The sequence below is a fragment of the Astatotilapia calliptera genome, chromosome 22 (genome assembly GCF_900246225.1).
Source record: "Astatotilapia calliptera chromosome 22, fAstCal1.2, whole genome shotgun sequence".
In the NCBI taxonomy this organism is placed as follows: domain Eukaryota; kingdom Metazoa; phylum Chordata; class Actinopteri; order Cichliformes; family Cichlidae; genus Astatotilapia; species Astatotilapia calliptera.
The window spans coordinates 15,494,687-15,519,136 of NC_039322.1; the positions used below are offsets into that span (position 1 = coordinate 15,494,687).

The window sequence follows — 24,450 nt, forward strand, 5'->3', positions numbered from 1 at the left end:
ACAGGAGGGCACACACTCAGTGGAGTGCACATGAGGGTAAACCTGCCGACTGTATCCTGAGCGGTACTGTAGCATCAAAGGCGAGGCTCAGAGCTCTGAATCTGACACAAATTAGGGTTTAGATGAAAAGGGCCTGTCATATACTGAATGTTTGACTTTCTGACTTTTCAGACTGGCTGTGATTGGCCTGAGCAGCCCGCTTGGCCATCTCCCGGAAGCTGAAAATGTCTCACGGTGGAGGAGGAGGATAATTCACGTTTTGGAAGTTGGAATCACAATTTTCAGCTGCAACGCCCCCTCAGGTCAGATTTCACACTTGGAAAGCCAGTGAAGCCACACCAATCTCAACTTTGAAATTAAAGACTGTAAGAAGTAAGCGTAAAAAGCAGCAAATGTGTAAAACGTGTGCTCTGTACTACCCCCGTTATGTATTTGTGATTCAGTAAATAAGCCATACACAGAGCACGGACCAGACTCTAATGTGCTGCAGCTGTGTTTTTACTTCTTCTTTTTTTTAAATGAGGAATAAGAGCTACTGCGTTGTACTCCAGGCATTCATAGTGATGGATGAATGGCTCCACCTTGCTAGGAAGCAGAATAGAGCCTGTTTTTCCGACTGCTGCTACTGGAACACGGTCAACTCTGGAGTACAGGGCGATATTCGACATCCAGCTTCCAATGTCTATCAATGTCCTTGTTAAGGTAATAGGTGTTAAACCCCTTTCACACTCTCAATAAGTGTAAAATAACCCCAATAAGATTTTGTGTAGACTCTCCGTCATCCAGGTTGTGGTAATCTAAGGAGCTTGGAAAGAAAAGCCACTGAGAAGCTTCTTCAGTCACATTTCTTTTCAAGCTCTTTAGATTAACATGATAAGGTATTGTAAGCTCTTTGGATTCAGTAGCTTAAAAAAGCGTGATTAACTACTAATAACTATATAGCACATGCATATGCTAATCTAAACAAAAATACTAAAAGTTCCATTAAAAAATAGCATGAAATGGTGAAATGAGGAACAACTTCTTACACACTTTAAGTGCGTATGATTGTCTCAAAATATGACATTTCATATGATGTGTTAGTGACGGTGTTAATGAAACATATGTTTTAACTAATAGGACATTTTTATATCTGAAAACCTGATTAAACTAATGCTTATTACAATGACTTCAATGTAAAGTTTTACAAATGTTAGTATCTAGACTTGTTTTAAGGTCGGATGCTGGATAAGACCAGGTTAAGGATTAGTTTTAGGGTTTGCAGTAATAAGTACGTCTCCAGGAAGCAAATTTAAGCTAATTTAATGTCTAGTGATGCAGTGGAAACATGATGCTGTGTGCGTGGGCACTGTGGCAGCCTGGGGTCTCCAACTGGCTGTCTCTTTAGTTCTCTGTTCTCCTGCTGATAAATGACAGCATTATATAAGCCCCCCCCCAAGTAACTATGGCAAGATGCCAACGCATGTACAATGGGTGACATATATCTTTGATCCTGGTTTAACATAGACAAAAAACATCAAATTGAATCAATGAAGGCTTAAAAAATGAATTTAATATCAAAAATCAGTGAAGAAATTTGACACTGATGCTCACAGTAAACCTACAAAGACTAACATCTGCTACACTGTCCATCACGAGTGCATTTGCAGGATTTTGTGTGTTTCCTAAACACAAGTGCATATATTTGCACATGCGTCCTTCTGCTCGAGCACCAGACCTCAGTCCTGATAAAACACACTGTGGCTTGCAGCAGATGGACACGGACACACACACAAGGACAAAAAAGAACAATGAGATCCCACCAGAGCTCTCACACACAGCAACAACCCTGGGAGAGTTGGAAAAGAATAGCTCTCTCTCTTTCTCTGTCGTTCCTCACTCAGTGTCTAATTTATCTCATTTATCTGACAACTTGTCTTTGTCCCATTACTCCCTCATCTTTCCCCCTCAACTCGCTGCTGGCTGCGATGCATATGTGTGTGTCTCTGTGTGTGTGTCTTGTAGAGACTGCTCTATTAGATAAGGGGCCTCAGGGAAGCTTTGTTAAGATTGTCAAGCATTGTGTGGGGTTAGTAGCAGGAGACCGAGCAGGAGTAAGGGAGAAGCAGGGCAATGCATTTAGGTATAATTAGGACATGTGGACAGAAGGCATTACCAATAGAGCAGGATCCCGTTTTTTTAATCACTCCGTCTCTAATCTAATTCTCGATCCTTTATTAGCTTCCCCTGACTATTTATTTGCATCATCTATGTACCTGCTGACTGAATGCATCCATCTGTTTGTCTGCCTGCCTACCGGTGGAAGCTTATTATTCCTTTCCCCGTCAGATCCGCAGACAAAGATTTTTGAGAACTGCCATGAAAGTCATGATTCCCGAAAGGTTCAAATATAAATCAGAACATAAATATACTCCAATATGGCGTACACTGTGATGGTTTATGCCAGTACTCCCACCTCAAAACACTTAAATGAAAACCACTCTACTTTTAATGAAGACCTCTTTTGTCATCTTTCTAGTTCTTCATCCCTCCATTCACCCCCACCGGTCTTCTTCCATCACTGCTATATACCAGACAACCGTATCCTGCTACGCATGGCACTGTAGCTGCAGGGACTATTTTTAGCTCTCGCTCATTTAGCCTGCAGGATTAAGTTTGTGCTGATGAGTTTAGTAGAAGAGCACAAGTCATTAAGTCCCAACAAATTTCTGAAGCCGTGCCGCACATACGGACATAGTATACAAATGTGCAGATGATTCACGCGTGCAAAGGTGAGCTCGTGGGGATGATTCATGGGAGCTGAGCCAACAGCATTATGTTAGTCATAGCATATGATGTCGAGTAATATAACGATTTTATTTAAAGAAATGGATTCTGTGGCACTTGTGTCACTGCAATCTAAAACGACACAATCTCCAAACATCTTAATCAATCATTTTCCTGCAGCAGATTATGACATGAACATGAAGTGCAACATCGACTTTACTACCTGACGGCGCATCGGTTTCCACAATCATCGTTCAAAAACAAAAAAAGGGCCAAGAAAAGTGTAACCATCCCCTCACACGCTTTCTCTTTCTCAGCTGCACAGGAGGAAACAGCGCACTTTAAATCACGTGCTCCGAAAAGTTTGCTCTCTTTCTCGGTTCTCCGGTGTGCAAAGCAAATCCACAGAGACTCAGTCTTCTTGTTCAGATTCAATACGATGTGTGAATTTCAAATCATCTGCTTTCAGAGCTACAGAAACATCTGTTCGTGCTCTACAAAATGCAGGAAGCAGAACCCACAGGAAAAGGGGCTGGTGTGTCAGGGTGTGTGTGGCTGCACGCATGTGTGTGTGTGGATGCTTGTGTGGGCGACTGTGCGTGTGAGTCTCTATGTGTGTGGTTTTAATGTACCTACTCCTTATTGACAATAAACTCCACTACTGTGATAAAAACACAGTCTGCACTTTATTTGCATTATGTTTACAAGTGTGCGGTATTCTTTTATATGGCATGTAAACGTGCACCCAAATATGGAAGTGCACTATTTTTGTCCCCCTTTTTTTTTTTTAGCAGCTATACTGTTAGAAGCAGCTAAGAAGTGTCTGCAGGTGAAAACTAAAGAGGCCGACGTGCCACCGAGGGCAATTACAGTCTTTAGGATTAAAATCAAGCTCTAGATGTGACCAAACATTCATTTTCTCACACCCTATTTCGAGAAAGCAAGTCATGCAGACTTGGTTAGCTCGATCTGTTTTGAGGCTCAGTGCTAAACTGGGCTCACATTTTTAAAATAGGGTTTTTTAATCAGAGAGCTTTCAGAATTCTCTTTGGTGAGACTCCTTAGGTAAAAAGAGCATTCAGACGGAGCACAAACACAGTAGCAGCGATGATAAGCAACTCTTAAAGAAACCTTTTCAAATGGAAATATGTCTTTTTGTAAATCATCAGCAGCCAATTCAAGTCCCGGCTGAGGCACTCATTCACACTTTGGTGTGCGCTTCACACATCAGGTGCTGCCTTTGGGCTTTGCCAGTGAAGAGGGGGTTAGGTTTGAAGCCTAAAACGGACAGATGAACGGGTAAACGGATGAAGGCGTCAGTGGACTTGCTAGCCAGCTTGCCTGTGAAGCCTGCCTGGGACTGGAGCCATCGTTTATGCACCGGTCCTCGGAGGCTTCTATATATGCGTTTGCATGAGTGTGAGGCGCTAGAAAAGCAGAGTGATACACAGGAGGACATGAAGAGAATGCAGGAGTGGCAGCGAGATGCAGAACGTGTGGGTGGGAAACGTTTTCATCCTTGTGTTCCAGCTTTTCTTGGAGAGAGATGACAGGAGAACAGGGGCATGGCTACAGGGCACGACCTTAACGGCAGTGCTGGAGATGCCACATAATGTAAAACTGAAGTGCAGTATTCCTATTTGATGTCAAAGTCTGTGTTACCTTTATGAAAATAACTGTTTCATCTACTCCGAGACGCTACAGATATTTTAAAAAAGCTGCATTTTAGTTCGTCATAACAAAGCACTGGTGACATTTTTCAGCCATGAATAAAACTCAAAGCACAAATGATCCCCCCCCTCCTCTGTTATTTTGATTAGAGCTCAAAGAATCCATCCACGATCTCATTATGGCCGTTTCGCACACTTTACATCACACCGACTCGCTAAACAGATCAAACATTCAATATATCTGATGTAAAACCCTCCCTGTTTCATCTGTCACGTTAAATTAGCCGTCTGGTCTCACATGGATTTGTTTCCGTTTGCTTATAAAGGCCTAATATTTCATTCTGAGACAGCAACACACAGCCTGAACACCAAGAGGCAGGGCTGACAGTAGAGACAGCCACTGCTTCTTATTCTTCTTCTTAAGCCCTGCTCCCTCAGCCGTGGTATTTTTAGATTCTGTGCGCCTCGCTATATCTCTCAAGTGTTCAGGTTTCCGCCAAAGGCAGCCCCCGTGATGTAAATAAAACACATATAATGACTACCCTCTCTCTCTATGTGGCTCAAGTGTGACCTCACCATGACTGGATGATTTGTTTGTATTCTGATGCTGACTGCTGGCTTCTAATAATCTAAGTTGCATTGTTGGTTGATTTACACATGTGCATGCACTCTGCAGGCTTCGCTGTTACTTCCTTTATCTTTAAACAGCTCAAGCTCACTGTTACCACCCTTACTACTCCCACATGTACACAGGCATGCAACTCTCTACGGGTCTCGTTTGTAATTTACTTCTTCTTTCGTGTCTAAAACGCGACTGTGGCGGCTTCATGAAGTTCCTCTCAGTCAAGTGCTAACAGCTTTGAAGCAGTTTCATCTTATCTGCTGTTTACAGTACATAACATACATGACAATAAATAAATAAAACGTGTCATCTGATTAGGATATAGCAGAGTTCAAAAACGACAAAACTGTGTGCATGTGTTAGGTGTCTTGCATATCCACAGCACGTTTTAAATGTAATTTTCAGCCTCCTACAGCCTTTAATCATAGCGGTGCTTTTGCAGTGTAAAAGTGTTTTATTGAGAACTTTTGGCTTCAGGACACGAGATTCAGATTGCAACTGCAGCTCTTTCACCGTCTCTGATATTTTGAAGAACAAGCCTATTTATCTTCCTGCAATATTACATTTTTTTTCCCTCCAAAAACGCTCCACGTTTGCTGCTGGCCCTAATTTACACAGAAACCTAACTGAACCGTGGAAAACTGATGAATATGGTTATAAAGTGTGTGTGGCCCATTCTATTACCAACCAGGGAAATTCATTTGGAAAATGATATTGAATCATTGTGCGGCTTTTGTGACACATTAACGTTTGGAGCATTTTGCTACTGCTCCTGAAATGTTTTCGCGAGAGGGCCGCGTTGCCGTGTGGGCTACACTGTGGAGTACACGCTGCGTGGGGGAGTTTACCACGTTATTTTCATGCTTTCATAATCTTACAGTGGGCAATTGATTTCTTTGTGGTTTTTTGTTTACTTTCAACTGAAAAAAACCTTTAGATTCAGTATTTTGAAATGTTACTGTGCACAGAATAAATATGAGGTGGAACAGAAAAAAATGGAGTACATGTATGGAGAAAGTGTGTGTGACTAAAATGGACTGGAATGCTATACTTAAAAGCATCTTGGATGGGGATGCTGTATGGAAACAAAATTAAATCCTCTTCTACAGAACCTGTTACATCTGCACTGCCCAAATTTTGGATCAAGTTTCGGGCAGATGTCTCATTCCCAGCTCTTTTCCCTCCCCATAAATCACAAGTCTCCGTCACAGATTCAAAATATTTACAGTCAATTTGTCTCTGCTAATATGCCAATGTACTGGCATACAAACACAACTGTTACTTTACTCACTAGGCATTCACAGCTGGCGAGCACGCAGAAACTGGTTTTCACTGGTTTGTAATCAAATAAGTGTTCGCAATGATGCAGCAGCCTCAGTCGCTGATGGGTATCTAATGAGGGGCCTCTCAGACAAAATGAAAACAATAAAACACTGTGTATGAGGCAGGAACGTGTTGTGCTGTAGATTTTTTTCACTGACTTCTCCTGGGCTATTTAACATATTATTGAGTCTTGAGCTACGCTCATTTCTTTATATTTTACTTCCAAGGACTCAGACTTTGTCATTTTTTAATATAATCTTGAGCAACAGTTCTTCAGGCTTTCCAAGAGTCTTTTACAGTTGTTTTTTTTCTCACTGGATGCTTTTTCTCTCATTTTCAGTCTAATCTCATTCTTTTGGTCATTCCCCAAAGCTCATGGCCAAGTCAGGATAAGAACATAGACTCTCCGCTAAATCGATAGCCTTGCTTTCACGCTGAGCTCTCTCTTCACCACAACAGACTGATACAGGTTCTGCTTCACTGCTGCATCCATCTGTCAATCTCCTGAGATTCTCTAGCTCTTACACTTGGGGAAGCAATTTCTCCCTCTGGTTCTCAACTTTAACTGGGAAAGGGCCTGACTTACTGCCACCATTGTTCTTGGCCATCCAGTTCCTGTACAGGAACTGGATGGCCAAGAACAATGGGCCAGTCATCCATACTCCCAGAGAACCCCCACAGGATGCCCTAAGGAACACAGTCGAATGCCTTCTTCACATCCTCAAAACACATATAGGTTAGGCAGGCAAACTCCTGTGCACTCTTAGACAACCTCAAGGGTATAAAGAGAGGATCCAGTGTTCAACAACCAGAGCAAAAAAAAACAAACCCTTTGTTCTTCTTGGGGCCCAAAGTTCAACTAACGGGCAGACTCGCCTCTACAGCACCCTAGTGCAGACCTTCCCAGAGAGCAGGAGTGCAATGCTCCTGAACTTGGAGCACCCTTTCCAGTCCCCTTCTTAAACCGTCATCCCAGTCTGACAATCCAGAGGCTTGATTTCACATGATGCTGCAGAGGCGTATCAACCACGACAGCCCAACAACATCCAGACCCTTGAGGAACTCAGGGGAAATCACATCCACCCCAGGGCCTAGGCCACCGGAGAGCTTTTTGGCTACTTCATTGTCCACAGTGATGGGCGACCCCTCGTCCCCAGACTTCACTAAAGTAAGCATGTCAGCGGGATCAAGGAGATCCTGGAAGTATTCTTTCCACCACCTTACTACACTGAACAAAAATATAAACGCAACACTTTTGTTTTTGCTCCTATTCCCCATGGGATGGACGTAGAGACCTAAAATCCATTCCAGATACACAATATAACCATCCCTCCCAAACAGTGGTCACAAATCAGTCCAAATGTGTGTAGTGGGCACATCTGCTATATTGAGATAATCCATCCCACCTCACAGGTGTGCCACATCAGGATGCTGATCTGACATCATGAGTAGTGCACAGGTGTACCTCAGACTGCCCACAACAAAAGGCCACCCTGGAATGTGCAGTTTTGTCTCACAGCAAAATGCCACAGATGCCACAAGCAATGAGGGAGCGTGCAATTGGCATGCTGACAGCAGGAATGTCAACCAGATCTGTCGCCCGTGCATTGAATGTTCATTTCTCAACCATAAGCCGTCTCCACAGGCGTTTCAGAGAATATGGCAGCACATCCAACCGGCCTCACAACCGCAGACCTCGTGTAACCACACCAGCCCAGGACCTCCACATCCAGCAGGTTCACCTCCAAGATCGTCTGAGACCAGCCACCCAGACAGCTGCTGGAACAATTGGTTTGCACAACCAAACAATTTCTGCACAAACTGTCAGAAACCGTCTCAGGGACGCTCAACTGCATGCCCGTCGTCCTCATCGGGGTCTTGACCTGACTCCAGCTCGTCGCCGTAACAGACTTGTGTGGGCAAATGCTCACATTCGATGGCGTCTGGCACGTTGGAGAGGTGTGCGCTTCACGGATGAATCATGGTTCACATTGTTCAGGGCAGACGGCAGCTGAGAATGTCCCAGTTCTTGCATGGCCAGCATACTCACCGGACATGTCACCCATTGAGCATGTTCGGGATGTGCTTGACCGGCGTATACGACAGCGTGTACCAGTTCCCATGAATATCCAACAACCTCGCACAGCCATTGAAGTGGAGTGGACCAACATTCCACAGGCCACAATTGACAATCTGATAGACTCCATGCGACGATGTGTTGCACTGCATGAGGCAAATGGTGGTCACACCAGATACTGACCGGTTCTGGGTCCCCAGACCCCCAATAGCGCAAAAAACTGCACATTCCAGGGTGGCCTTTTGTTGTGGGCAGTCTGAGGTACACCTGTGCACTACTCATGATGTCAGATCAGCATCCTGATGTGGCACACCTGTGAGGTGGGATGGATTATCTCATTATAGCAGATGTGCCCACTACCACACATTTGGACTGATTTGTGACCACTGTTTGGGAGGGATGGTTATATTGTGTATCTGGAATGAATTTTAGGTCTCTACGTCCATCCCATGGGGAATGGGAGCAGTAACAAAGGTGTTGCGTTTATATTTTTGTTCAGTGTATATCCACCGTTGAGGTCATCAACACTCTGTTCCCACTGTATATAGCATGAGGAGGAAACCGCTTCCCTCTCCTCCCTGAGTAGCCGAGAATAGATCCCCAGCCTTGAAATTAAATGGTTGCGTTGTCCACATGAATTAAGATGGCACACATTAATGCTCTTGTCAGTGTTTCTGTCAGTAACCAGTAGAATATTGAATCAAGTGAGAGTATCAACAAACATTTAATCAGTTTTCCTAGCTACACATGTAACCAGGCAACTGCACACCAACATGTAAGGCAAAGCTCTGTAGGAGGGCTTTTTGCCTCCTGCTTAGTCATTCACAGTCTAAACTCTACCAGAAAACAGGACATTTTTCATTCCAAAAATGGCTTAACGTTCCAGAGACCCCACGTAGACTGTAATGGTGTAGTAAACGGCCCTAATTGGTGTGAATAATTCTTTTTGACTGATTCCACATTGAAACACATCCTTAACTAATGTGACAAAACAGCGAGCTGCCATTATTATTTACCTGCTTTACTGTTTTCTGTCAATTAGTCACATAAAAGGAACAAGAGACAAATTGCTTAGACAGGCAGGAATGTGTGCAGATACCCACATGAATACGCACACACTCTTTAATAGAGCGTATGGGTCACGACTAGGCCTGGCAGCAAATCAGAGGTGTCAGCTACTGTAGCAGCCCAACGATTCACAGCAGAAGGCTGCACGCTGGAATTAGGAATGTACCAATCACAAGTGAGAGGGGTGAAGGTTACATCTGTAAATGTGAGTCTAACCTTGCAGAATGTGTTCGGATAAGGCTGAACATGCACTGAGCTTTTGTTAAAATGTCCTTTAGGTGTCAACTTTGTGCGACTGTGTTCTCTGAAAAGCCACCTGTTACAAAAATAAGACAATTTTTCAAATTACTAGAATTAGTTACGAGTTATCAACTCAACTCAAACTGTCCTCCCCAGCTTTAAGGTTTGTGATGGTTAAATATTGGAAAAACGACACTATATACACTGCAGGAGATCTTGCAAAGACTCAACCCTTTAAAGCATGAACCATTAAATTAGATTGTTTTGGAAATGGAGTGTTTACTGAACCTACTGATACCTTTGTAAATATTGAACAAATGTAAGATTGTATATGAGTCTTCATTTGTATCATATTTGCAACAGCTGGCAATTTTTTTGCACTCTGAACATGTATTGTGCAATTTATTTAGAATTTTCAGGAGGATAACTAAAATCACACTGATGTAGAAATCTCAAAATCTCTAGGTTTTAAGGGGTAAAGCCAGAGCTGTCAGAACCTAGATGGCTAATAAAGTACTATCTTTGAAATAACTGAAGCACCAGCAGTATCAACTGTTAATGATTTGAGGGACTGAAAATAGCTACAGTCCAGGTAAAAAAAGAAAAACAGTCCAAAGCATAACCAGAGTATTAAATGCTTAAATAAAAGTATCTACGTGTGTGACATACGTATGAGCACAGACCGTTTGTTGAAAGCTGAAAGACAAAGACGTACATCCCAAAGCAAACGCAGAAACACACATTACCACCCACAGATGCAATTATATAACATGACACATGAAAGGATGCGTTTACTATTTCACTTTTAATCTGACTTGGCACAATAGTGAAGAAAGACAACATGCATTAGGCTTTATCTGCATAATTATCTGACAAACTCCATGTTCATCATGTGGTATTCAGCTGACTCTTTGTGTACAAAACTGTCTTGTTGCTGCACAGATACAGAGAGCTTCAGCTCTGGGAGGTCCTTTTTGTTTTCTTCTGCGACTATGAAGTTAAATATTTCAAAAATCTAAATGTTATCATCTAAAGAGCCCGAAGCAGCATGTATGAGTATGCACAAATGCACTGTATGCACAGAATATGAAAAAAATATTAATATATTTTAGCTGACAGCTGACATTTTCAAATGCGTTCCTACTGCTGTAAGGCATCTGGCCTCTTTAAATGCGTACATTCAATACTACATGAAGTCATGCAACAGGCATGCTTAAAAGGACCAAGTTTACACCAGCAGGGCAACGAAATAGGGTCAACCACAGAGAATTAAAAAGCATATGGGACATATCCAGCATTTGTCCAGCATATAATAAGTCATTTTCTACACAGTCTATTGTCAAATTCTAACAATCTGTACTTGCCTTTCTTCAAACTGCAGCTTTGTGACCCACAGTTACATAAGACCACTATATATAGTTTACATGGCCTTGAAACATTCCTCATATCTGGTGAAAGAGAAATGCAATGAGAGGGAGAAAGAGTTGTTTCATCTGACAACACCTGACAGCTCTTCTAGCTCCTCACAAGCATGTCAAACTACCCGCCTCACACAATCTGTTAAAAAATAACATTCTCGTTTGCCTACAAAATGCACTGCCCACACGAGCACTCATCACGCTCTCTGATGCAGATTTTGCTGACTGCATCGAGCCTGTCTTTTATACCAAACGCCCGGTGTGATATAATGCTCCCGACAGGTCTGAGAAATGACGCTTCCTAGTAAGTGGATATTGAATTCTCGGGCTAATCAGGATTTGGCAGTTCCAGTCTTGCTTCGTTTGCAATTTTAAATGCTGCTAAACACATATTTTCAAATGGAGATTAACTGTGTCTTAATGAGTAATAAAAAATTACATTTCCCATACTCTTCTCTGTGCACAGAGATAAATATGGGACAAAGAGACTTCCTGCTCTGCCAAATAAATCATTTATCAGCCAGTCGGCTCTTAGCAATTAACAACGAGGAGCTGAACTACGGTGGACACAAATGACACCTCGACAAAGGCTTAGCACATCTGCTCACGTAGTATGGCTATGTCATGCTGTACTGTTCGAAACAGATAAAAAAATTTTTTACCCGTCTCCCCGGGAGACAATTAAAAAGGCTTACATCACAGAAACCTCTGAACTCTTAACAGAGGCCAAAAGAGCGGGTGAAAAGAGGAGGAAAGAAACGGAGGATGAGGAGCGTTTTCTAGTGCGTTAATTGCTTGCCTTGAAGGGAGCTTTTATCACACCAATAAGAGTGATGTCTTTTTTAATGATGGGTAAAGTGGTAATGACTGGGTGTAAATTGGGAAACCTAGCCAACCTGACCCTTGCAATTATAAAAAGGCAGTTAAAATCTCTGGAAGACTGCACTGACTAAAATACACAGCAAAATCACTGACCACATGCCCTGCAGCATTTTTTTTTAATGCTGATATTGTGAACATGCAAAAGCTAGAATATTACAGTTGGACTGTAGTTTGGTTAAATCAACTACAGTGCTTGTAGATTATTTGGGATTCGTGAAAATAAATAGATGCATGTTGCTCATATATTTAGAATCTGTACACAAGCTGAGTTTGTTTTGGACCATAAAATATGCGAATATTTTACATTTCATGCAGGCTTTGATGCATTATGCAAGGGTGCCCTCTTTTTTCTATGCAATTACAGTCTTACTTCAGCAAAACACAACCGCAAGTGTTCAGTGAAGACGCCACTCCAGAATGACCTATTGACCCTTTCCATGATTATTCCCTATTTTACAAAGCTGATGAAAGGGAGGAGACGCGTATAGGTGAAAGAGATTTTGGGATGACATGCATCTGAGCCTTTCAGCCAGTTTTGCAGAAACTCTGCCCCACTGCTGCACAAGTAGACTTAAAGGGTATACCATACGTGATGAATAACACCTTCTAAAACACATGTCATTTTGCCAGTATCCCCAATAAGAGTACAGACTTGCCCGCTACAAACAGCTGCATGTGCTATAACATAGCAATCAAGTGAGAGACAGTGTGGAGTTATACATGCATAACAAGTACAGCATCAAACACAGAACCAGTGAAGCATAAGCACAATGTGGGATGACTTGAGCATAAAAATGTAAAAATCGTCTTACAAATAGATGTGCAAAGTTTCAAGTGGAGCCAGTGCATGCTTCAGTTTAAACCCCTGACACGACTGTCTCTTTTTAAAACTGTCTAGAGCTTATATTATAACATAAGGGGCGTGAAAAATCTGCAGTGCGCTGACTTTTGGGCCTGTGTTATGTGTGTCTATACATAACAGAGTTGCCACACCATGCAGAAAAGGCTCACACACATGTTCTCTTTGATGAATTTTTCATCAGAACTCATGTCAGTGCAAGAGCGGGAGCGAGTGTACTGCAGGTCTTTTCATTTAGAGATGTTGATAAATGATAGATTAGCTTAAAGACAAACAGTCGTGCTCAACCAGAGCAGGTGTTCTGACACATACGCAACATGGTCTTTTTATTATTTAAAGTTTGCATATTTTTCTGTCGTCACCTGAATTGAGAGACAAGTGCTTTTGATGAGAGGTGGAAGCGAGAATGCAATACATTTTTACAGTAAGGTAAATATAAACTGCATTTGAGATTTATCTATGTATGTTTCGGTTAAAGTCTTTATGTCCAAGAAGAACACAAACTGAAGGTCGTGTGAGACCATAATGTGTTATTTTGTGTAATTTTCAGTTGATGAATTTCCTTTTTATGGATTGAGAAGCTTTCTTTCATGCTTTCTTTGTAGGAGCCCATGCTAATGCAAACACAAAGGTCTATGAATAACCGTGGTAGAAATGTGTGCATATAAACCTGGGTCGAGAGGCAGCCACGTGGGATAATGCAACTATTGTATAAATATATACAAAAGCGACTCCTTTATATCTCAAGAGCTGCTCTGCTGTCATCTTGTGATGACAGAGTAAACGAAAGGCAGACTGAGATAATCTGTCTGTATATATGAGTGTGTGTTCCAGATAAGATTCATGTTGTGGGAATCTGTTTGTGTTTACACAGTGACATCATGGACCCATGCATCTTCTCAACGGGGACGAAAAGCAAGTCCCCATGAATTTATTTATTCAGTTTTAAAGGGCAAGACTTGTTTTAATTTGAGGATCAAGTCAGATTTAATTTATAAAATTAGGCAAGTAGTATTTATGGTTAAGGATGAAATGGAAGTCAATGTTTGTGTGTATTCGTATTACTGTTACATGCGGGGGCTTGAACCTGACCACTCACCAAGTTATGGGAACAAAACTGAAGTCACTGTGCGTCGAGGCTGGTTTTTGAGCGTTAGGCTGGAATTTTAAGCATGAACTGATCACACCGAAAGCGACGTGGATGAGGATGTCAAAAAAACCTGACAGTTGTTTGTTTTCCCGCTTGAACTGAGGTCGAGGCAAAGCGCTCACCTCGTCCTGCATTGTAGAATAATGTAGACATAGCAGCTTCTGCATAATTCACTGCAATTTCCATTTCAATGACATTTTGATGTCACTGCAAACTTGCAGTGTGAGCAGGTCCATAAGCAGAAATGAAAGGCTTTGTTCCTAAACAAAACAGTTGCATTTCAGCCTGTAGGGCTGATGTTATTGACACAGTTACGATGCACTGCTCTACATATTGACACTGAGGTGTCATAATAATGATGTGAAACTCAAAAGGTATTTTACGAACACTGTCGTGCCAGTTCTTTCTCTTTTTTTCAGTTCCCTGGGTTAACTGCTGAGCAGAGAGCTCATGTCTTCATCTGTGCTGAAGTCTTACACTAAACAGTTCAAGGGTGTTTTTCTCACACTGACAGAGATATCAGAAGCTATCAGCAACATCTCTTTGTTTTTGCTAAGCTCCAGTTCCTCTCTGTCACTGCTTATTTTTCAAGTATTCTCTTCATCCCTCTTTTGTTGCTCTTGTCTGTCGTTCACATCCTCATTTATTTGCAGTCGTGGTGTGCAGCATGAATTGTAAAAGCCTAATCTTGGCCACAGTATTTGCACAATGATGACATAAAACTGCACATATAAAGCCCCTCTGGCATTTATTACCCCAAACTGTACTTCGTTGTTTGATTATCTTTTCTTTTTTCCCAGTGTTTCACTTTCTTTTGCCCGTGGCCTGGTGCAGTACCATCTATTTAGTACTGTATGTCCCGCGGCTGTTAAGAGTGCATCATGATCACGTGGTTCAATTCTGCTGTTCAAAAATGTATACCTTGTAGCCTCAAGTCAAACACATTCATATTTGAATAACTTCACAGTTTGTCAGCACATAATATTTTAAGCTAACCTTCAATGAAGCAGTGTACCAACTACCACCAACTACTGTAGTCTTTAAGAAATCTGCAAACAGACCTTATTAATGTAGATGGATGCAATGGGTATCCCTCTCTTGCCAACACATGTGTGATCACATAGATCTGCAGCAAATACAAGTGTTACTATTATTGCCTGTCTCGTATCTGTCGCTAGCCTTTTCTGTCTGGACCAGCTGTGTAGAGATGAGGAGATGCAGAAATTGTCAGAATGTTGCATAAAACTGGGTTTTATATCCTCTGTGCTGATGACATTGCTTCCTTCTCAAGCACGTGCAGCACATAAATGATCACTCACGTCCCACACCCAGGGCCAACCCGGCTATCTTCCTGAAAGTAAAAATCTAAAAGTCTTTAGATTTTTATCTAAAGACATTTACACTTATTGTGACACATAGACCTGTTTTAATTATTAATTACGTTTTTCTTTTTTTTTTCTGTTATACAGTTTTGACGATTGACAAATATTACTGCAGAAGCTCAGTATTTATATTAGCATATTTAGACAATACCTTTAGCAGCAATAGGTTTTAGCAACAGCATCAGCTGCTAAGTTTGAAACGCTTGCTTATTCGTTTAGTGACTGTGCTGTTTTGTCAATTTATCTGTCGTTTTGGTGTTACAGCAGGAGTGTCACATTGGTCCCACCCCCACAAACGCGCACACATGCACACATAAATGAGTATCCACAGCATGCTGATGCATATTCAGCGACACAGATGTGCACATGGCCTGATATTTCTTTTCTGCTAAGAAAATCCACAAAAACATAAAAACAAAGAGGGAAAACGGGAAGTGGAGGAACTTGTCTTTACAGTATGTACAGAAAAGAAATACAGAAGCACAAAGTAAAACAGGAAGTAAACTGTGACAGATTCTCCTTGGTAGGCGCCTACAAATACTAATTGTTCAACCATGGATCTAATTAGAGCTTCTCTATAGCTGTCTGACCACACCATTACTTTTCTCTTGATCCTCTTTCTGCCCATTTCCCAGAGGGGTGGGAGGAGAGAAGAGGAAAAAAGTGATAACCCACCTGCTGAGGTACCTCACACAGTGATGGAAAATGCAATTTCTAAACCATCTGTGACCAGGTTTTGAAACAAAAACACCCATTACACGTGCTTCTTTTCTGTGCAATGAGAAAAGAGATTTCACATTTGGATAGATGCTCTATGCATGAGAATGCACGGTGTTTTTTAATCTCTTCAATGTGTGTGTGTGTGAGCAGCTTGTCATCTTCGTCCCTGAGTTTTACATCACCGCCAGGCACATTTGCGAGGGTGTTTGAAATCACCTGACAGCTTAAATTCAGATTCATCCCTCTCGCACTTCCTTAGTGTGTAAAATTATATATCAGTCACTATTGTCCCTTTAATTACAGTCATTACGCTTTGTGTGGATCTAAGTATTTATTCCTTTGTCATGTCACGCAGCTCAGAGTATAATTTCTCAGCATGATAAGCAACAGGAGCTTATTTGTAGCTGTGATACTAAAAAAGGGTAACGGAAAGATTATACAACTCCATTACAATCTACATTAACTCACACATGGCCTGACGAGAGTGCATGCGATCCTCTTTTTGTACATTCTGAACCAAACAACCGATATCTTCTTAATGTGCTGAGATGTTTCAACAATTCAAACGGCTGAGCAGAAATCCTAGCATGCCAAATTAAAAACAAGCACATATGACAGCACATATAAAAGGGCTTGAAGAGCTTCTGGTATTATGTAATAATATTACATGTGTTAAATGCTCTGTAGGTTAATCACTTAAACCACAGTGCATTAAGCCAAAACCTCTGAAAATATGTCACAACTACAGTAATGATAGGACATCGTGTGTGACAAGATGGTTCTCTCACTTTTATCTGTCGGTATTTGTAAATTAATGAAAGATCCTGTCATGGCTGTAGAGGAGGAGTGCTGGGTTCCTCTATTTCACCACCACAGCCAGCACCAATTAGTAGACTTCCAGACATTGTGTCTGTCTTGCTCTAAAACATCAATATTCTGTTTCTTTACTGTATTACCCGATTTGATTTAGTCTTTAAAGGCCTGTTCTACTATTAATCTCTTCTTATTTTTCTCGAGTCACTAATTGCATGTCTCATCATCCACTCTCCTTCACCCTCCACCTGTTTTCAATCCTATCCCTTTTCCTTTTCGCTGCTCTCTCCTTCCTTTAGTGTCATTTGTTTGCTCTATCATTTCATTGTTCATGTCATTTTGTTTTTGTACTCGTCTTCCTTTTACTCCCCATTAATGTTGTCTCGCTTTTTTTATTGTCTCCCTCGTCCCTTTGTCCATCCGTGCCTAATTAAATTGAACATGTTATACAAAAGCATAACAAAGTAACAAATGAAAACATTAAAAATCGCCAATTTACAATTTATGCAACAGATACAAACTGTAAGCGGTCTCTCTAGTACAGATGAGTAAACTTATGAGTGTTACTAGAGGAGACATATTGTTAACGGTTTGCCAGCAACACCTGTTAAGCCAGGTGGACATGACTTGGAAAGAAGGAAGGTGGAAACGAGTCATGGAAAGAGGGAGGGAGGGAGGAAGAGGGGGACAAAAGGATAATAAACAAACCTGGAGCACACAGAGAGATGTCATAAATATTGCATATCCGTGGCTGACATGTGTGTGACTCAACAACAAGTGGGTAAATTAACAAAAACACCCCCCCCCCCGACTATTAAATGTGCAAATATGAGCCTATTTGCTTAATGACTAGCAGTGAAAACAATGAAAAAGGTCTAAAAATAATCAATTTTTTTTTGTCATTTAGCAAAAACAAAGCAACAAGAAGAGGAGTCAGTTGAAGTGAATATTGATCTCTTCTAATCTCAAAGGCCGTCTTTGACAATGATCAGACAAATTAAACACACGTCAGCGTGCACAGACTCTGTGTTTATAAGCTCTGTGATTAATGTTTGAATATGCTAATAATTCACAAGCTAACTGCTTTTAGTTTAACTAGGAGGAGAAATGTATGCAAAAATAAAAGCATACAGTTACAGTGTCTTACTCACTGGAGACATTTTCGTTTCAGTGCCAGATTCAAACAACAATCGTGTCATTTAGAGAGCTTTAACTTTTTAGCACGAGCAAATAATTGGTTCAGCATGAAAAATTTCCCACCTTCTGTGCTGCTGCCTGCTCGCTGTCACATTTCCAACATTCCCGTTCTGCTGAAAGTAGACACCAATATTTTAAAATCCAATATTTCTGACACATAGTCCCAATACTGATACCTTTAATGAGCATTTACCTATCAAATATTGTTTGGTGAACATAAACAGATTTTTATGCAGGGACAAGGAAGATCAACCCTACACTAGTAAGGACAACCAAAAAACACCAGGAATACATTTTTTTTAAGTTACTAAAAACCTTCACTTCAAAAGTTCACGTCACTTCCTTCAGCATTAAAACTTGAGTTTGCCCTGTGGCTTTAGCTATCTGAGATAGTGCAGGAGTCTGCTACTCTACCATATTTCAATAGTGCAGACTCTCCTTATTAAAGCAGCACAAAAGACTAATTATATCTGGAGCGCTTTGATTTACATGCAATTAAAGTTTCATGTGAACCTAGATAAAGTGGGCGATGGGGGGGGGGGGGGGGGCAGAGGAGAGGAGATTAAGGACACCAGTGGTGAAGAGAGCAGATGTGTACAGTAACCGTGCACAAAGAGAAAGAAAGGTGGGGATGGGTAAGAGAGGTGAGTAGATGGGGAAAATAGCGGAGAGGAACAGAGAGGTGAGGTAAGCCATCATTTGGCTGAGGAAGTGATGACACAGCACATCCATCTCAGTGGCAGGTGCCTGCTGTTGCTCCTTTACAGAGGACACAAACTAACGAGGATAGAAGAGATCTGCACCATCATTACACTTTGATAATATCACACTGAGTCAAGATGACAGGATGCAGATAAAAATACTGCCACTTTAGAAAAAAAGACGCTCTGAAAAACACAAGTCCATAAATAGTTCATAAGTATCCTCTCTCTTCGTATCATCTCTGATGATTTGCTTTCAGGGTTTAATCAATAAATTCAGTGCAGTGAGCACTAAATTTGTATTTCATGATCACAAGCACGCTGGCTGCTTTATTTATACTACCTTAGATATGAGATCTTTTCCTTTTCGCTTGTTCAATCTGTGGTTTTCTTCTCCTAAAAGCTATTCTTTAGGTTACACTGTGTCCTCAGATGCTGCTTTTGGTTATGTAACATTATGGTTAGTAAATCAGTAATCATAGCCTGCAGTCACTTGATATTTCTTTCTGAAAGCACGGCTCTGTGATAAGGTAATGTGATGGATGCGCCTTGACAAGGAGCAAACTGGTCAAATTCAACACAAAGCAACCAAGAACTAGACATGAAAGAGCGGAACGGAGGCTTCAGTATTACTCAGCCAAATAAAAGAACATACAACAGTGTAATTATACAAAAAAAGCCCTCAGTCGCAAACACACAATTGATACCTACTGTGGGTGGGTGTGTCATTGTGTGATCATTAATGCATCACCCAGACACACAGAAGGTTTCCAGGCAAGTTATGAAAGGTTGAACAGTAAATAACATCCTGAAAATAACAGAGGAGAAGGGGAATGAAAGGAGGAAGAGGGGGATGGTGCAATAATAATGAAAGCAATAAGAGAAGGCCCATTTTCCCAGCTGTGATCTGTGCCTCAGTCAAGACAGTCAATTTATTCCTGTGTGTGTGTGTGTGTGTGTGTGTGTGTGTGTGTGTGTGTGTGTTCCCACTGAGCTTTCAAATGAGTCAAAATGACTCACTTCGTATTATCAATTACCCACTTACAGTACAGCAATCCTTTGTGTGTGTGTGTGTGTGTGTGTGTGTGTTACTTGAAGCCAGAATGAAGTCAAACATTAAAACTCACAAAAACGCACATGAGTCCCACACACTTTCACCCACTGAATACACGGTATAGCCATATTCTTGTTTCCACAACCTAGCACTGCCCTGCACAGCTAAAGCTATCGATACAGTACAAACACATTTACAAAAGGAAACTAATGCGACAATTTACGCTATGAAAATGACATCGTATGAGTTTTTAAGCTTATTCTAAAAAAACAAAACACAAAAACACAAGAAAATAAATAAGTTTTAACAGCGACTACACCGAACACAGGTGTTAAAATGAAATATTTGATAGTTCGACGGTAACGAATGACATCAGCATCTTGTCTTTTCCTGAGAAAAAACAGCTGTCTTGGTTGTCAGTCGACGAACGGCACTTTCCCGATACGTCGACAGCTGGAGAAGCTCCAGGATGTGTGGAAACACACTCGCACGCACACGCACGGACTCCCACATTACACACCCCTCTGAGCGCTGCATCATGTAAACATGTAGCAGTCTGTACACGTTGGACTACTTCACTTTTACTAATTTACATATCATTTTCTTAATTACATACAGTACAGTGTCACACAAGCCAAATCTCACACATCAGCAGACATTACATTCCTACTGTCAGTAAAAAGTGCAGTCTTTGTTTCCCTAGCGATGCATTAACGGTAAAATACATTTACTTAAATTATGTCCTGTTTTTGTCTTGACCAGGCCTCCCTTCAAAATAACATCCGTTATTTGAATGGGAAAAGGAAGGTTCTTTCGCATAAAATCAGCACCATTCAGATATTTGACGTCCTGGAAAAACACAGAGATCACTACCCTCGAATAGAAAAGATGAAATAAAGTCACTTACAAGAGTTCCTTTGGCTCCCATCATTTGCACCAGGCGAGGTGGACATCCCAGCAGGATGCTTTTTGTCCTCACAGGATAACCAAAATCGGAGGAGAAGGGGGAAGGCAGACAACACAACGATAGTACACCAAAAACTCCACCGATCACGACAACACCTGCCAACCATGCATCCTCACACTGTCTCTCGGCCAGCACACATGCTCCTCGGCACAAAAAGATGCTTCAGAAAAACATTCTCATGCACACTTGTACACACTTCGGTGCTGAGCGTTGTTTTTTTTAAGAACCTGCCACTCACAAATCATGCACGTGCATGTGGGGGGATCAGCGCTGCACCAGTGTCTCGCTGTGGTGTGGAGACTGCTGAGGCTGACAGTGCAGAGAGAGAGAGAGAGAAGGGAGAAGAGCGAAGACGATTGGAGCATACCACTAGCTGCTGCTGAGCGAGGGAGGAGGGGGACCTGAGTAGAAAAGAGAAGGCAAAGAGGGGGTGGGAGAGAGGGTGTGTACGCAAGGAGGATAGAAAATAAGGAGCATAGACGCTTATGAGTTTGTAGGTTTGTGTGTGAAGCTGAGCAATTTTAGAAATCGTAACTCGTGAACACATTTGGCTCTGACCTTTAAACACACATGGATGCCTCTTAACCCAGTCTGCAGACTTTATATATCTGGAGGAGTAAGCTATTTTAATGAATAGGGATTATGAACACCTATTAAAGTGGATACAGAGCAAAGATGTCAAGGTAGCTAAACAGAACCATTTCTGAAAGGTTAGGCTTGCTGCTTTTGTCATGTACCACACACACACACACACACACACATGAACAGCCTTACACACAAATCCCAGCATCAAAAGTGAAACACACTTGTGCCCACACTGTGCCTCCACAGCCTGAGGGGGGGGACATAATAATCCTCCTCATTAGCATGATGCTGTGAAGAGCATCACAAATCCACCTAGCTCTGTCGCCTCCTCTCATGTCCTTCACTAACTCCTCCCGATTTCTTTTCTTTCATATTGCCCACCTCTTTTCCAATGCATGCTGAGCTCAAGTGATGGGACCTGCAAAGACACAGCTCTCTGATCTACAAGTGCCACTGACACAGTATTATGGAGATTATATATATATATAATGTTTTTATTTATTAGAGTAACATAGGGTAGTGAGTTTAAAGAGGAATTAAAACCTCTTTTTCTCACACACACACACACACACACACACACACACACACACACACACACACACACACACACACACACACACACACACACACACACTCTAAAGCTAACCTTGTCAACCTTACCCTTCATCTTCAGGATCCTTCAAAGCTCTCAGCGCCTGTAGGGCCGTTCTGCTCGAAAACAAGCTACAAACACCAGCAGCCACAATCGATAGCTTTTGGACACAGCTGCACAAATAAAGCTGCAGGCAACTCAACGGAAATATTATAAGCCCCTTAATTAGCTACGGGTGATTATAACTGCAGCAGAGAATGAGCTGTGGGAGGGGTAAAAAGTGCACCGGCTGGAATTGAGGATGGACTCTTTGAGTATGAAATCATGCAATACAAAAAGCGAGTTATTAAACAGATAACTGCCCTGATTCACACTCACAACCCAAGAAATAAACATGGAAAAACGTGACTAAATATAACAGCTAATTTGTGAATAACTAATCAACAGCGCTACATACATATTTTTAATTTTTACTGCAGCGGTGTGCAGCTGTTGTTTTGACTTAGCTTTTTCATGTAGTGAAATGAGCTGCCTTGAGAGATATTTAAAACTCTTTCTTTCACCAGTGGTAAAGTACAGATATTAATGGATAGCCTGGTTAATAGCACTGTGGCTGGACAACATATCAATACAGAAAAAGGGGATTAAAGAAACCTTTCAAGGCTTTAGCAGGAATTTCTTATATAACTTTCAGAAGCCCAGCGACTTCTGACTGTGACAATTTCCAGGTTTGCTGTGAGCTTCTTGTCATAAATGTGAGTGAAGCTGCTACACTCCTTTCAAGACTTCCCTTTTTTACTGGTAGACCCAGACGTATGATTTTCTATCAGACACAGTAAACATAAACAGTTCCCTGACATTTGTTATGCGAGTCTTTTTTAAGATAATGTAACAATGCCGTTCACAAACAATCTTGTTTTACTATTACAACAATTTGTGGATTTCCTCTTTACACTCTAATTCAGCTGTGCTCAGAACAGCTGCTTGGTGAGCTGCCAACAGGGATGTTGCCCTCTGGTGTACAAATTATGCAACAGCAACACTCATTACATGATCGAAGGGTGTTTCTCCTGTCTCGTCTTTACTTTCAATTCCTATTCATCCGTTGTTATAAAAACCGATACTAATACATCACCAGCCGAACAAGATGGCGGCGCACACAGACGCAGCGGCTTACTTCTTTTCACGTTCGGTGCTTTGTTTTTTAAATATTTTTTATATGTATACGTGTGGATGTATGTGTTTTTTCCTACTGTATGTTGAGCAGAAGTTACTTACAGTCGTCAGGAACTTCTGAACAGACTCAAGGACAGCTTTGACAGCAGGGCAACAGCCTTAATCAGTGCTAACATTGATTGGCTACCTCCCTCGGGGAAGCTACCTCCAGCTTTTTGGGGGGCAATAATAATATGTGCAGTAATCATTTGATTAATCCTTTATTTATTCATTAAGTCATTCGTTTTTTGCTTGCACATTTCTTACACTTTTTTAAAAAAAATCCACTTTAAAGTCTACTGTGTTTTGTTCTATTTGTACTAGGTATGACTGTGCAATCGGTGGGATCGATATATCAGTCCAGCTCTATACCCAAACCCATCTCAGGACTCTCACCTACTTACCAATGATCATCAGTCAATGGTTATGCCTTGAGAAAAGTATCAACAATATTAAAAACTGCATAAGATCGTCACCCAGCAAGAAGGAATGGAGATATATGATTCATCAAACATGGGATGATACCTCAAAGCACTTTCTTGAACAGAAGCAGAAAAAGAATTTCAACAGCTATAAAAGAACAAATTAAGACTTTTCTTTTAGACGAGTCGAGACTCGACAGTTTTGAATGTGTCTGATTTCCAAGCAGAGTTACCTTTTATATTTAGTATCCAAGTATGTTCAAATTTGGCAGTAACGTCCTATAACATATCTCACTGGTGCAATGCAGCTAAAAATAGGATCCTTGGGGCAAGCCATTGGAATATGTGTGCTCAGGCTTTACTAATATACACAGTACTTTTTTAATAAACCTGTAAATCAAGTTGTTTGAATACTTCTAAAAGTATAAACATTCTTCATGTATTCATTTTGTCCCAGTTTCATTTGAGAGAGGAAAAAAAGGCTGAATTTAATGTTTAGAACGAGACAAAGCAGCTTGTGGTGTGAAAATGTGTGGGCGGGCCACAGAGAATATGAACTTCACTGCACTGTAAACTGGAAAATATAACTAAACCGTCCATACAGTGCAAATAGTATGAATGTTAAAATCACTACACAGCCATCTGTCTCTAAAGTAATGTGAATATACTACCACCCTGTATCAGAAGATCACACTTACATCATCAGTCAGTGGATACTTTGGGGTAA

General features: G+C 41.3%; 1 protein-coding gene across 4 annotated transcripts in view; it reads right to left on the reverse strand.

Annotated features, from left to right (window-relative positions):
* The window catches only part of dtnbp1b (dystrobrevin binding protein 1b), a 65,106-nt gene that overhangs the window by 6,853 nt on the left and 33,803 nt on the right, over window positions 1-24,450 (reverse strand). For 2 of the 4 annotated variants that reach the window (XM_026155641.1, XM_026155640.1), the window contains exon 1: window positions 20,850-21,264. The exons of 1 other annotated variant lie outside the window; for it this stretch is intronic. In XM_026155641.1, the coding sequence (XP_026011426.1) occupies window positions 20,850-21,015 (166 nt within the window). In that variant the 5' untranslated portion in view covers window positions 21,016-21,264. Of the gene's footprint in view, window positions 1-2,989; window positions 3,339-20,849; window positions 21,265-24,450 lie in introns of those variants that run through there. One more of the 4 variants, XM_026155643.1, reaches the window with a different exon arrangement.